The following is a 13,826-nucleotide window of genomic DNA, read 5'->3' on the forward strand; positions in this document are numbered from 1 at the left end:
ACTCCAATGTCAGAGAAGACAAAAGCCAACACACAAATGGGATAAAATAAACACACCATATGTCTGAGAGTGTATTAATTAATATTCAAGATATAGAAAGAACTCAAGACAAACAAAACACAGCAAAGCAAACAACCCTATTAAAAAAGGAGAGAACAACTGAAGACAGGTCACAAAAAAAGGAATTTAGACACCAACAAGCACACAAAAATAATGTTCATCATCACTTATGTACAGGGAAAATACAAACTCAAAACTTCGATCTCCTCACACCTGTTAGAATGGCCTATACCAAAACAACCAGCCTCAAAACTTGTCAGCAAAAGCGAGGAGAAAATAAAGAACCATCATTCACAGTTGGCGGGACCATACATAGATCAAGCATCCATGGAAAAACTGAGTGGTCTTCAAAATATTAAGTGGATGGGTCAGAGAGATAACAGTGTGTAAGGTGCTTGCTTTATATGTAGCTAATTCAGTTTTGATTCCCAGCGCTGTATATGGTTCTCTAACAACTGCCAGGAGTGATTCCTAAGCACAGAGCCCTGTTAAGCCCCAAGTACCACCAGTTTTGACCAACAAAACAAAACAAAACAAAAATCTCCCAACTATATGTAAATTAATATATATAATGAATCTACCATATGATCTAGCAATTCCACTCCTGAAAATTTACCAAAGAACACAAAAATACTAGTCCAAAGACAAGCACACCTGTGTTCATTCTGCACTACTCACAATAACCAAGGTGTGGAAACAGTCCCAGTGCCCAGTGACAGACAAGTGGATAAAAAAAAAAAATGTTAACACTACTCAGGTATTTTTCTCCATTTTTTTTTAAAGAAAGATGAAATTTTGCCATTTGCAACAACATGGATGCACCTGGAGAAGGCATGGCAAATGAAATAAGTCTGAAGAACAAAAACAAATTCTGGGTGATTTTACTCCTATGTGGGAAATGAAAAATCAAAATGGGGGCGCAGGACAAACCAGTCATCGGAGTCTGTTCTTCAAGTTGGGATTACTAAAGGGGGAAGCTGTGGGAGATACAGGAGCAAGGAGAGCCCAGTGGGCTGTGATAGGGGAACACTGATACTTTGGGGTGGAGCTCTACATTTGAAGAACTGTCAAACCATAAGCCTACAACCTATCCTGTCCTGGAAACCAACATTACCTTAATTTTAAAAAACTAAAATCCCTTTCTTGAAAATCTTAGCTGTCCATTGGGCCCCAACCCCCAGCAGTGACAGATGAATAAGACCATGAAAAACAAGTTTCACCCTTTTCGAAAACCAACCTAAAGGATTAAACCAATATAATTTGGTTTTTTCTTTTTTTGTCTCTACATTAAAAAAAAACAAACTAAAACTAGAATATCCAATTTTCTCAGTCTCTTAACACTGTGTGATAGACTTTGTTGACCCTTCTCACAGAAGGCATCTCCCAGCTTCATTCAGCCCTGCAGCCAATATCTGGCAGATACCGGAAAGGGATATTGAGTTCCTTGCTACCTCTTAAGCTGGTGAACTTTGCTGGCAGGCCATTGTTCCTCTGTGTAATGAAAATAAAAGGGGAGATATTTCTCCCCTCTTAGGATGACATCAACCAAAAGAGCAAGTGTGCAGTAGGTTATCTACATGAAGTAAAAAGAGGGGGAAAAAAATAAGTCAGGAGAACACAAATCACTGAACAGTTTGAGAAGCCAAAACTGAACCTCTCAACAAAAAAAGCCTTTCTTAGGACACTGTAGAAGGGATCAGGGTATTTGCAGCTTCTGCCCCCAAACCAGTTTGGGAAGAGAGTGACCTGAGGGCTAGCATGGCCGCCTTCGCTGGCTGGCATATGAGCCTTTCCAGAGCAAGCCTGGCCCATGGAATGGCTTCCCATTGTTTGTAAGGAAAAAGGCAGGGAACGTACACAGTTTTGTCCAAATTTCTCTTCTGTTAACTAAAAATAGAAATTTTCCTTGTGAGCACAGATTAAATGTGAGAACGGCTCACTATAAAAAGAGTTGGAAAGTATTTTCAGGGTGAAAGATCACATTAATGTTTGGCCCACGTCCCCATAACTGATATTTTCAGGCATAGTTGAATATATTTTTAGTCTTCCAAGTGACTTCTTCAACAAAGTTACCTTTCTGTGCCAAGTCATTTGGTTTGTGTTTCAAAACAAAACAAACAAGAAAGCCATCCTTGTCCTATCCTGTCCTGCCTATTTTTTGATGTGTTTCTGATCAGAAATCATGACATGTGCAGACACTGGGTTAAATGGAAAGACCTCGCTGGTGCTTCAGAGTCCAGCAATAGTTAGTGACTTGATTTCATGTCCCCGGTGGCTCCCTCCCTCAGCAAGGGCAGCTCTGTAGAGACACAGAGAAGGCAATTGCAATGAGACTGACTCATTTCCCAGGTCTGAGTTCTTAGGGAGATAGAACTCAGATCACAGTAGCTTTGGAACATTTTGCAGCGGACTATTTTGGAATAAAGACTGACATGACACCAGTCTTTTCTTGGCCTTTTCCCCCGCAAACTCTTGGTTTTGCCTTTTACAAAATTCGGCTGATCTCTGTGTGGGTGAGTGCCCAACCTACAGTGGATGCAGACCAAGCTCTGAACAGGAGGCTCATCTGAGCACTGGCAGGTCTAGAGCATCTCATTTATTTGAGGCGAATTCATCACTCCCTTTCTGCCTAAGAATGCCACCACCGTTCATTGACTTGCCCCTCATCCCCTTTCCCCTCCCCAACCCCATCCCCAGGGGAGTGATAATTGCAACAAATTGAGGGACTTCATTTCCTGCTCACCCCCACTTGTGCCCCCCCTCCCCGTGCAGGCTTCCGTTGGGGTCGGGGCGGGGGGGTGGGGGCAGCATACATGTTCTGGTGCTCCCTTCCCGTGTTCACTAGAATTGTCCCCTTCTGGGGTGCCCCTTACCTTTTCCTAATCACTTCTGGGACTCAAATAGAATTATTCAGTAGCTCTTCTAAAGAAGTACCTTACACACTTGATTAAAAGCCCAAAGAGGCTTGGGTGAATTTTTTTCTCTCCTGCTTGAGCAGCATCTGCCAATTTCCCTGATTTTCTTGCTAATTATCTTCGTATTAGCCAGAATTTGTTTAACATGTTATGGCTCAAATAAGACTTGAGGAGTAATAGAGGAAGAAGTGGATATAGAGTTAAGAATTTATAGGATTATCTTGAAAACTATAGAGCCTCAGTGTTCTTAATTGGAGGTGATTTTTTGTTGGCATGTTCATTTTTGTTTTTGGAACAAGAGAAATCTAAACAAAAACGGTTGAATTCACTATTCACTTCTGCCATGGCTGCATACACAAAACATGGCCGACGACATTCGTTCATGTGCCGTAGCTTTTCATTTTCTAGTTAGATGGGGTGAGAGGTTTTCTTTCAGCAGCAAATAGAAAGTTCATATTCTACTTCTGCCACTTGACAACGAATGTCTTTGCATAAACTTATCTAACTTTCTGGATCCTTTCTGGATCCCTAATCAACAAAACAAGAACAGTATCTATCCAATAGGATAGATATAAAGAGGTTAGCAGAATAAAGGGGCATAATAAACACCTCCCTAAGAAATGGTAGTAGTTGAAATGGTAGTAGTTGTTATTATTACTGATAATGTTGTAGAATTGTTTTTATACTTCAGAGAATATGGAAATTTTAATGCTCCTGTGTAAGCAGAGAAAGCAACCAAGTGTACAAATCTCCATTACTCAGCTTGTAAAGAAAAGTCAAACTAATTGGATGTTCTCAGTTTTCCCAGGATCAGTTTGCTTTCTGCGGCACCCCATTGTGAATTTATTAATCATACTGATTTCAAGAATTGCAGGGACCAGAAAGATAGGACAGGGGAAAAGCACTTGCCTTGCATGCAGTTGGCCCCAGTTTGATCCTTAGTACACCAATTGTTCTGTTGAGCACTGTCAGGAATGATTCCTGAGCACTGAGCCAAGGAGTAAGCCCTGAGCACCACTGAGTGTAGCCCAAAAACCTTTGTAAAAAAAGAATTGCAGAAATGAAGACACACATAAACTAATGCTCTCACACAAACCCAGTGTTTATGTCCATAAGGTATTTATTTCATTTTAGACATGGTATAATAAATTATGTCATAATTAAATGAAAATAAATGTTTTAAACTATCTGGTTTTGAAAGAAAATTTTTCAGAGATACAAAATCTAAATATCCTAGTTTTTCAAGTCCAACCATTATGGAGGAAGTGGATTAGCAAGTTAGTAGTTTGTATTTTTTTTTAAGATGAAATCTTGAAGTTGAAAAAATTTAACATTTTAATTTATTATTGAATCTGCAGTTAATAATTTATCATGTCTCAGAGATAAAACACACAGAGAGTTTTAGTTCATAAAACATAAAATCTATTTTGTAAGAATTCTAGTAACTTATAACAAAAAGTTAAAATTCTTAGGTCCACTGGCTTTATAAAATATTAAATAATCTGGCTCTAGATGTTGTAATTTCTAAACCAGGATTTTAAAAAAAAAATAAAAGGGTACAAAAAATATATAATATATGGGAGAAGTAGTGTGCATGAATGTATACATTATTCCCGACTTTCTATAGATGGGTTTCGTTGTGTCTGGTAATTGGATACAGTTAAATGTTAGATAAAGTTTCAGTAGTATACCAAAAATATAAAGTACAAGAATAAAAACTCCATTTTCTTTTTTGTTCCAGGTTCTCTGGGAGATGCTAACAAGGGAGGTCCCCTTTAAAGGTTTGGAAGGATTACAAGTAGCTTGGCTTGTAGTGGAAAAAAACGAGGTAAGACTACGATTCTCCATTCAGGTACATAGATCAGAAAACAGTATTGGGGTTTTGCAAAAGACTTTTTCATCTTCTTCAAATTGAAAGTAAGTTCACGCTTATGGAAAGATTAGCAGTAGGAGCTAACACAAAGGGTCAAAGTGATGTTATTCCTCATGAATGGACCCTTTACATCTAATTGTTGCAGCTTCACGTCGTGATGCTGTAGATCAAAAATCGTACAAGTACTGTACTAGTTTCTCAGTCTCAATTGTAAAACCTAGGGGTTTGTTCTTAGTGATGAAAGAAGCCATTGCGTCCAAGGTAGGGGAACAGTTTAACTCCATCTCCTGCGTTTAGGACATCTTTTTTACTGGCCGGGAGTTGATATATCTGTAAGAGACCTTCAGCTACTTCAACTTACCTCTCCCAGCAGGAGTCACTATAGTACAAGAAACTGTCGCTTAGATGAGAATTTCAAAAATAAAAGAAGAAAAAATAGTTTCAAAAAAGGGAAAAATTACAGTTTTGCCACCTACGTTGAGCACTGCATTGAAGATGAGCTCCTCACTGGAATTGGCGAGGCAGTGGCATAACTGTGCGCTTCTTCATGCAGAGCCTTTCCATTTCAAAAGGACTTCAGTGGCGTAAACACCGTTTGTGCTGTGTCCCCAGCCTCGCTTTTCTTCTTCCCACAAATTGAGGCTTTCAGCTAGTTGGACCTATGAGCCTACATCAGAGAACATGGTACATTCATATCAAAGAGAGCAACTACATTCTGAAAGGTTTAAAAATTGTGCCTGAAACGCACAGCCATGGAAATTCTCAGCATAAGGATGAAGCATCCGATATCAAGGTATTAGGAGAACTCAGATCACGTCATGGAAGCACTCGGTTGTCTTTACAGGGCAAAACAACTTAATTTCACAGGACTTCATTTCCACATCTTCTTTGTGCCCTCTACAAAGGCTAAGATTGCAATCTTAGGATAAAAATAATTTGCAAAAAAATAAAATAAGTGATTCTATAATCAGGGTTTTTCCTTTTTTAAAACCTTTAAAAGGAGGATTCACTTCATCTGCTCCTCATGTGAGTGCAGGAATGAATTCCATCAAAGAGCTGTGATTGACTAAGAGAATCCAGTGGTCCATCTTTTAGATCAGTGGTTTTCAACCACAGGTCTGTGGACCGATGCCACTCTGCAAAACTTTGCTGCCAGTCCTTGAAAAAAATATATTGCCACCTAATAGACAGTTGCTTCATGGACCAGTGCTGGTCCTGAGTGCAAAAATGGTTGAAAGCCATTGCATAATCCTAATCCAGAGGTACCTTATTAATTTGTCCTCCTGAGTCATTGAGAATGGGCGAAATGTTTGTGCCAGCTAAACAGGATGGGTGAGAGATGCCAGTTTAAGGGAACAAAACAGAATTATATTCAAGAATGTATTTGATTCATTATTCCACAAGAACTGTTTTGTTCTAATTAAATATGATAGAACTTCCTGATATGCACTTAAACCTCACGTATAGGAGAACTGGTAATTCTCATCAAGTAAGTGCCTATTTGTTTCTGTTCAGTTCCTTTTACTGATGATGAGACAGCTGGTGCTGTGTTTACAGATGAGAGTAAAAAAATCATAGACCTGTTGACTATGGAACAGAACACCCAATGTCATCTCCCTACTCTGTACCATTTTCAGATAAACTAGAAAAAAAAACTGTTTTAAAACCTAACTGGGCCCTCCAAAGAGGTCTAAGACAGAATAATTAATATTTTAAGAAAGTATTTAATCGAAAGAATGGCCACATGGGTGTAAATCTAAAGCACTTTCAAAATAGTAGAACTTCCCTCAAGGATTTTTAATTCTAAACAGTAAAAAGAATTTAGAAGCTAATCTTTGAGGAGCTGACTTGAATATTAAGGATCACCCATACTTCAGAATCTCTTTAGCACTTACAAAAGGAAATAGTGACATCCCTCTACCACCAATGCCCCAGAGATCCCTAAACTTGAGGATCCTATTTCATTCAGGGTGGAATCTGGGGATTTGCTAATAACTGGCAGAGACTACTCAAATATCTCCCAAACCATACTTATTAATTTGTGAGTTAAAAGAAATTCACACAGTGAAATAATTTTCTTAATGGATATTTGAAGGATATTTATCTCTCTGTTCTCGTTCTGCTAATATTTTTGTTTTAAAAAAAACATGGGAAAAAATTTAATTTAATTTAATTTTAAAAAACCATGGAAATTAAATGGGGTTTCCATTGACCTCATTCAAGAAGTTATCTTCATTTCACCTCATAATTTCACTTTATTGCCAAATCAACTTTTCTTGATATAATACTATAATAATTCCCAGGAAGTAATTTTTTTCATAGTGAAATGTAAACCTTGATGTAAATATAATTTACAAAATTATTTTATTTTTAAATTGGAATACTGTGGCTTACAAAGTTGAAAAAAACCTTTTTTAAGAGTCCTTTCTTTTTGTTTTGTTTTTGTTTTGGGGCACACCTGGCAGTGATCAGGGGTTACTCCTGGCTCTGCATTCAGAAATTATTCCTGGCAGTGCTCAAGGGACCATATGATACCAGGGATATAACCCGGGTCAGCTACTTGTAAGGCAAACTCCCTATATACTGTACTATCACTTTGGCCAAAGTTCTCATTAAAAAAAATATATATATATGGTTAATTTTCAAGAAAGCATTTTATTTTATCACTTTTTATTTCTATGATGTGCTAGGGATTGCACCCGGGGTCTCATATATGTGAGGTATGGGCTGTGCCACTGAAGCACAGCCTAACTCCAGAGAGATGTTAATTGTCTCTCTACAGGGCACTTAACCAACTATTGGGGGGGTCTTTTCTCTTTTAAAACTTTTATTCCAAACAGTTATAAATTTTCAGAAAGTTTCCAAAGTATTATAAAGAATTCTCAGTAGCCTTCACCCAGCTTCCCTGCAGGTGACATAAAGGAAGATTATAATATCAGAACTGTCAAATTTACTTTGACACATTTTTATTAAACTCTAGCTATTACTCAGTTTCACCATTAATAATTTATATTCACACCTATATGAAAATTAATACATTCTAAAAATTCTCTCTGCAGGATCTTTCTTCTAAACTCCTAATCAAGAAATAGATCCATAAACCTTTTTTTTCCCCTAACACTAAATTTAAAACTGATCCACAAAGTACTGTTAAAACTTGTAAAGCAAAACGTACACCATAATAGAAGGCATGAAATTAAGAGGGCACTGCTAACACATTTTTAAATATAACAAATATGTAAGTTTACATTTACAGTTTCCATTAGACTCAATTAGTGGTCAGTCAGAATGTTCTGACAGCATTTCTCTCTTTATAAATAGACTCTCAAATAAAATGTGTTTCGTTTTAAGCAGCAAAACCATTGTTCTTTATTATAAAGATAAATTATCCAAAAACTTAATCCATTGTTTCTAACTATACTTAATTTATAAAAGCTTAATAACTTTGCTCTTAGGTAGCAAATGGTACCATAAAAAGAATGTGGTTTTTTTTTAAAGTGCCAAGCTTAATGTCGTGGTTGGGAAATATTTTAATTTTAAACTTTAAATGGTATTTTAATATATTTTAAGTCTTATTTGAAATCTGGTGCTATTATCTGGGTATTTTAGAGTGCTTTAGTGCATTTGGAATGCCCACAGTTATGTAATAAGAATTGAAATATTTTGATTCTGTCCTAAAGTACTTGTTAATGTTCAAAAATTTTCCCTTACTTGCAGCACTGAAGTCCAGCTATTTGACCATGAGAATGTCAGATAATTTAAAGTAATCTTGTTTCCTTGTGCCATGTCTCTGATATGATATCTTAAAAGGTGTTCAATAATGAAAAGATGACCAAAATGATGAGTATCCAATTCACACATTTGTTCTGGGAAAGTTACTTGAAAAGAGTATTTATGAAAAGTTATTTTGAGTTACATATAGAATACATTTTGTAGTATAATCGCATCTATTCTGTTTCTATGATTCCCATACCCAAGCATCTTATTTTTTTTTAAACTTTTTTTTAGTGAAACACCATGAGATACAGTTGTAGACTTACGAATTTTTGTGCTTGGGTTTCAATTATACAATGATCAAATACCCATCCCTCCACCAGTGCCCATTTTCCATCACCACGGGTCCCAGTATCCCTTTCACCCCCTATCCCCCACCCCACCCTGCCTCTGTGGCAGGGCATTCCCTTTTGTTCTCTCTCTCCTTTTGGGTGTTGTGGTTTGCAAAAGAGGCATTGAGTGGCACTCATGTTTGGTCTATAGTCTACTTTCAGCACAAGCATCTTATTTTTAAAAGAAAGTAGACACCTGATTTTTAAAAATCTTTATCAGTTTCAAATTTACATTACCATAAAATAAGAACGCATTTTACCACATCTTATTCTCTTCTATGAAATCACGGGACTAGAAGTTTTAAAATGCTTAACTCTAATTTGAAGATGGTTGCTTTGTTTTATTGCATTGTTTTGATTGTAAACTTGTCTGTAATTTCAAATATATATTGTCTACTTTCTTTCCATTGCAACTATTTTTGTAATTTAATAAGTAGCCTCTCCTAAATCTAGTTTAGTTTAGCTTTAAGGATTTTTGCTTTAAATATTTTTATAGTTTTTATTGTTGTTGTTACAATAACAAGTTAACTCATGTGATTTTTTTTAACTCATGTGATTTTGATGTAACAAATTTACTGCCTCTTCACCACCACCAAAGTGCCCAAGATCTTTCACCACTGTCCTTTTGTCACTTCTAATCTGCCTTTTCCTTCTGTTCCCTATCCTCTTATCTGACTGTTTTAAGTTTCTTTGATAAGCAGGATTACACAGGATTTTTTTGTTTGTTTGTTTGCTTGGACTGTGTGTGTGTGTGTGTGTGTGTGTGTGTGTGTGTGTGTTTTGGTGGGGGGCACATTTGGCGGTGTTCAGAGCTTACTCCTGGTTCTGCATTCAGGGATCACTCCTAGTGGGTCTCAGAGAACTATAGGGCTTATCAGAGATTGAACCCAGGTTCACCAGTGCCCTACTCACTATATTATTGCTCCAGCCCCCCCACAATCAGTTTTCTTGGTAATATTTGGTACAGTAACTGTCAGCTGTATCATTCTATTTTTATAACAGTTGCTTTCATGTTCCCTCTCTGTCCCTGAAATAAAACTCAGAAAAAAAACAACCTACCTATATACATGATACATGTCGGTATAATGTTCTATCAATAATATAAGAAAATAAAATATATAATGTATAATTGTTCAAATATGACCAAGGTAGAAGACAAAATAGTTTGAGATAGTAAAAAAAAAAAGAATCCAATAAAAAAAATACAAAGGCTAAATAAAATTGGGTTTGGTATTAAAGATTCCACTAGCAGTTCAGGTGGTATTTTCCAAAAATCTACATAAGGTTTTAAATAATGCAATGATCAGTTAGCTCTCAGTTTATTTTATTTGGTAGTTATATCTTCTTGGCGATAGCACAGCCGGTAGGGTGTTTGCTTTGCACGTGGCTGACCCGGGTTCGGTCCATCCATCCTTCTCAGAGAGCCCGGCAAGCTATGCAGAATATCTCACCTGCATGGCAGAATCTGGCAAGCTACCCGTGACGTATTCAATATGCCAAAAACAATAACAAGTCTCACAATGAAGATGTTACCGGTAACCCGCTCAAGCAAATCAATGATCAACAGGATGATAGTGATACAGTGATACCTTCATGGAAAGTTTAAGGCATTTCAAACCTGCTCATAAAATTCTTTTTTGTTTACTTGTAAATCAGAGTTAAATTCTTGGCTCAGAAAATGATAAACATCATGGCATGTTTTACTTACTTTCATGGGGCATTTGGCATTTGGTGGAGTTAAGAAGCATTCTTTATCTTGTCTGGCATTGAAAGGCTTCTGGCATGCCTGACGTGCTACATGTGCAAACCTCCAGTTCCTAAGACAAACAAAAATGTCTCTACATGACTTCCAAACAAAATGCCCTTTGGATGGCATTACATGATCTGTGATAACCACTCCATTCGAATAATACAAAAGAAAAAGACCTATATCAGTGCCCCAGAAATTCATGGATTTGACCCAAACTAAGCCTTAAGTCAGGTTTATCAGTAAGAAGAGCCTCTCAGGGACCAGAGCCGTAGTACAGTGGGGAGGGTATTTGTCTTGCATACAGACGTCACAGCTTTGAACCCCTGCCTCCCATTTGGTCCTCCAAGCACTGCTGGGAGTGATCCCTAAGCACAGAGTAAGCACAGAGCCAGGAGTAACCTCTGAGCATCATTTAGTGTGACCCGAGCAGGTGTACACACACACACACACACACACACACACACACACACACACACACACAGAGAAAGAGAGAGAGAGAGAGAGAGAGAGAGAAAGAAACAGGCTCCCTTCCTCCCTTCTTTAAAGTGAGCTCTGTGACCATTCGTGCTGTTGTTTTTAGAGTTGTACACCTCCTTAGTCACCTGGTCTGGTGGTAAATCAGAGGTCTCAGATTTATTCTGAAGTTCCAACTTGCCCCATGGTTTCTTTTTGACTTGGTTCTGTATTTTGTTGCTTATGTTGTAGAAATGTGAGCTCTTCATGTACTATGATTTCTCTGTGAAAAAACACATAAGGATTTAACACATAAGAGATTTAATACTATGGATATTGAATTTATAAGAAATATAAATTTATATGAAAATATAAATTCTCAACTGACATGTATTAATCAATATAAGCTTTTTATTTACAGTCAAGTTTGTGCTCCTAAATGGACTTTTATGAGCTTTCCATTAGTACTTGTTTACCTTCATGAGTAAATCCTTATGCTTTACTTATGTGTTTGTTTATTTTACTCTCTGTTGTAGAGATTAACCATTCCCAGCAGTTGCCCCAGGAGTTTTGCTGAACTGTTACATCAATGTTGGGAAGCTGATGCCAAGGTATCCAAAAAAGTTCTTAATTTTTTTTCTGTTTGTTTCATTCACAATTCTGAAGTTTCACTTGTTTGCTTGTCTCTGAACTCTTAACACTGTGTGTGATAAAGTCCATTTCAAAGTGCGGTAGGACCGATGGTGCTTCAAGCCCCCAGTCGACCCTGAAAGCTTTCAGTTAACATCTGCTTATGCTGATCCCTAGAAACTCTTCCTAGCCCTTGTCTCTATCACTGTGACATGACTTACCTCAATAAAATGTAAAACAGTCTTTGTTTTAAACCTCCAGTAGCAACTATTCATACTATAAAGACAGCAAGCACTGTGTCTTTTTGATGCCAGACACTTTATTTATAGTAACACGTTTATCCCTCAGAATATCTCCAGTAGTTGCTGTCATTGCCCTCATCTTACAGATGAGAAACCAAGGCAGAGAGAGGTTGGCTCAGTAAATGAGCTCAGGGCCTTACGACTAGTAAGTCATGTGTCTGGACATGAACCTAAGACACGGCCCCTGTCCTGACCCTCTACACTCCACTGTCCTTCTGTAACGCAAGACCCGTAGCAAAGGACCCCGTGGGGACTCTGGAGAGACTTCCCCATCCAACCTCAGTGGTTTTTTTTTTTTTTAAGCTGTCACAATAGAGTTGGAGAAATTCCCAAATTTAGGCTTTCATGTGGTTATCACATTTGAGCATGAATGGCCCATTTCCTTTCCTTCCAAAGATCGTTTTAAAAAGGCTTTCACATTCATGTGGAAATATTTATAAAATGGTACACTAGTCTTAAATCATGACAGCATAGATTAAACAAGATTGGTTGTATTTTGAAGCTGAGTGAAAGGTAATTGAAGCTTCATTTTATTGTTCTCTTTACTATTGTATATATTTAGAGTTCTCCAAAATAAAAAGCTAAAAAATAAAAGAGGGCCCTTTTGGGACTGGAATGGTCCAGTAAGAGTGCTACAGTCAATGCACTATCAAATTGCATGTTCAAATCTGTCCAGTTTTTCTTGAAATTGGATGTATTATGAAACAAACTTTTTAATGGAAATCTAAAAAGAAAACCAAAAAACTTAAGCAGGGGATTCCTTCCTAAATTTAAATTTCCAACCTGACCAAATGAATGTGATAGCATATAACGTCCTCTGTGATAAGTTTCTCTAGTGGGAATAACTCCAAAACAGTTGGTAAGTACAGGGTTGTATTCACACAACCCATAGTCCACATGGGCTTGTCCATGATGCTTCCCATTACTCGACTTCACAGTATCTAAGTCCAGAGAGTGACCAACAATGCAGCACAGGACATGGGCTTGCAAGACCTCTGAGCCCCATGCTCCCTATTGGATGGCCAGCCACTGCTGTGCTCTGGGCTAATATTTGTGGTTGGTGCTCTCAGCCTTCTGCATTTCATCTCTGCCCTCAGAACCAGCCACCTCAAGCTTTACATTTGTTCCTGTCCATAAAATTATCTTTATCATTTGGGGGGAGGAGGGGTATCTGGTCCACACCCTGCAATGCTCAGAGGTTACCTCTGGCTCTACACTCAGGAATTACTCCTGGTGGTGATCAGGGGACCATATGGAATGCCAGGGATTGACCCAGGTTGTCCATATGCAAAGCAAATGCCCTACCTGCTATACTATTGCTCCTGCCCCAACCTTCATCATCTTTTAATGTAAAGTTCTAAATATACTTAATATTGAATTTTTTGGAAAAAATTTATCATATGTTTAAAATGGTTTTATGTAAGCTTGGTTTTGTTTTTATTAGGGTTTCGTGACAAAGCTGCTTAGGTTTTGAATTGTCTGCCCTGCCCCTGTGTAGGCCTCTATTGTCTTAATGTGTCATGTTGCAGAATATGGAGGGTTTTTTTAGCATTGAGAAAAAATGCCTGCTCTTTGAAAATTAAACCCAGTAGAAACTGTAAACTAGCTTACTCCTGAAATTTAAAAAATTTTATACTGTTAAAACAGTATTTCAGGGGCAGGATGTGACTCGGTGGCAAAGCACATGCCTTGTATGCATGAGATCTGGGTTTGATCCCTAGTTCAGGGATTGGGGGA

At 37.7% G+C, this 13,826-nt stretch overlaps 1 protein-coding gene across 4 annotated transcripts in view; it reads left to right on the top strand.

The window, feature by feature from the left end:
* Positions 1 to 13,826, top strand: part of MAP3K20 (mitogen-activated protein kinase kinase kinase 20) — a 187,925-nt gene that overhangs the window by 104,336 nt on the left and 69,763 nt on the right. For all 4 annotated transcript variants that reach the window (XM_056110344.1, XM_056110347.1, XM_056110345.1 and 1 more), the window contains exons 8-9: positions 4,717 to 4,803; positions 11,694 to 11,768. In XM_056110344.1, the coding sequence (XP_055966319.1) occupies positions 4,717 to 4,803; positions 11,694 to 11,768 (162 nt within the window). The remainder of the gene's footprint in view (positions 1 to 4,716; positions 4,804 to 11,693; positions 11,769 to 13,826) is intronic.

Source organism: Sorex fumeus, unplaced genomic scaffold, assembly GCF_029834395.1.
Source record: "Sorex fumeus unplaced genomic scaffold, SorFum_2.1 ptg000009l, whole genome shotgun sequence".
Taxonomy (NCBI): Eukaryota; Metazoa; Chordata; class Mammalia; order Eulipotyphla; family Soricidae; genus Sorex; species Sorex fumeus.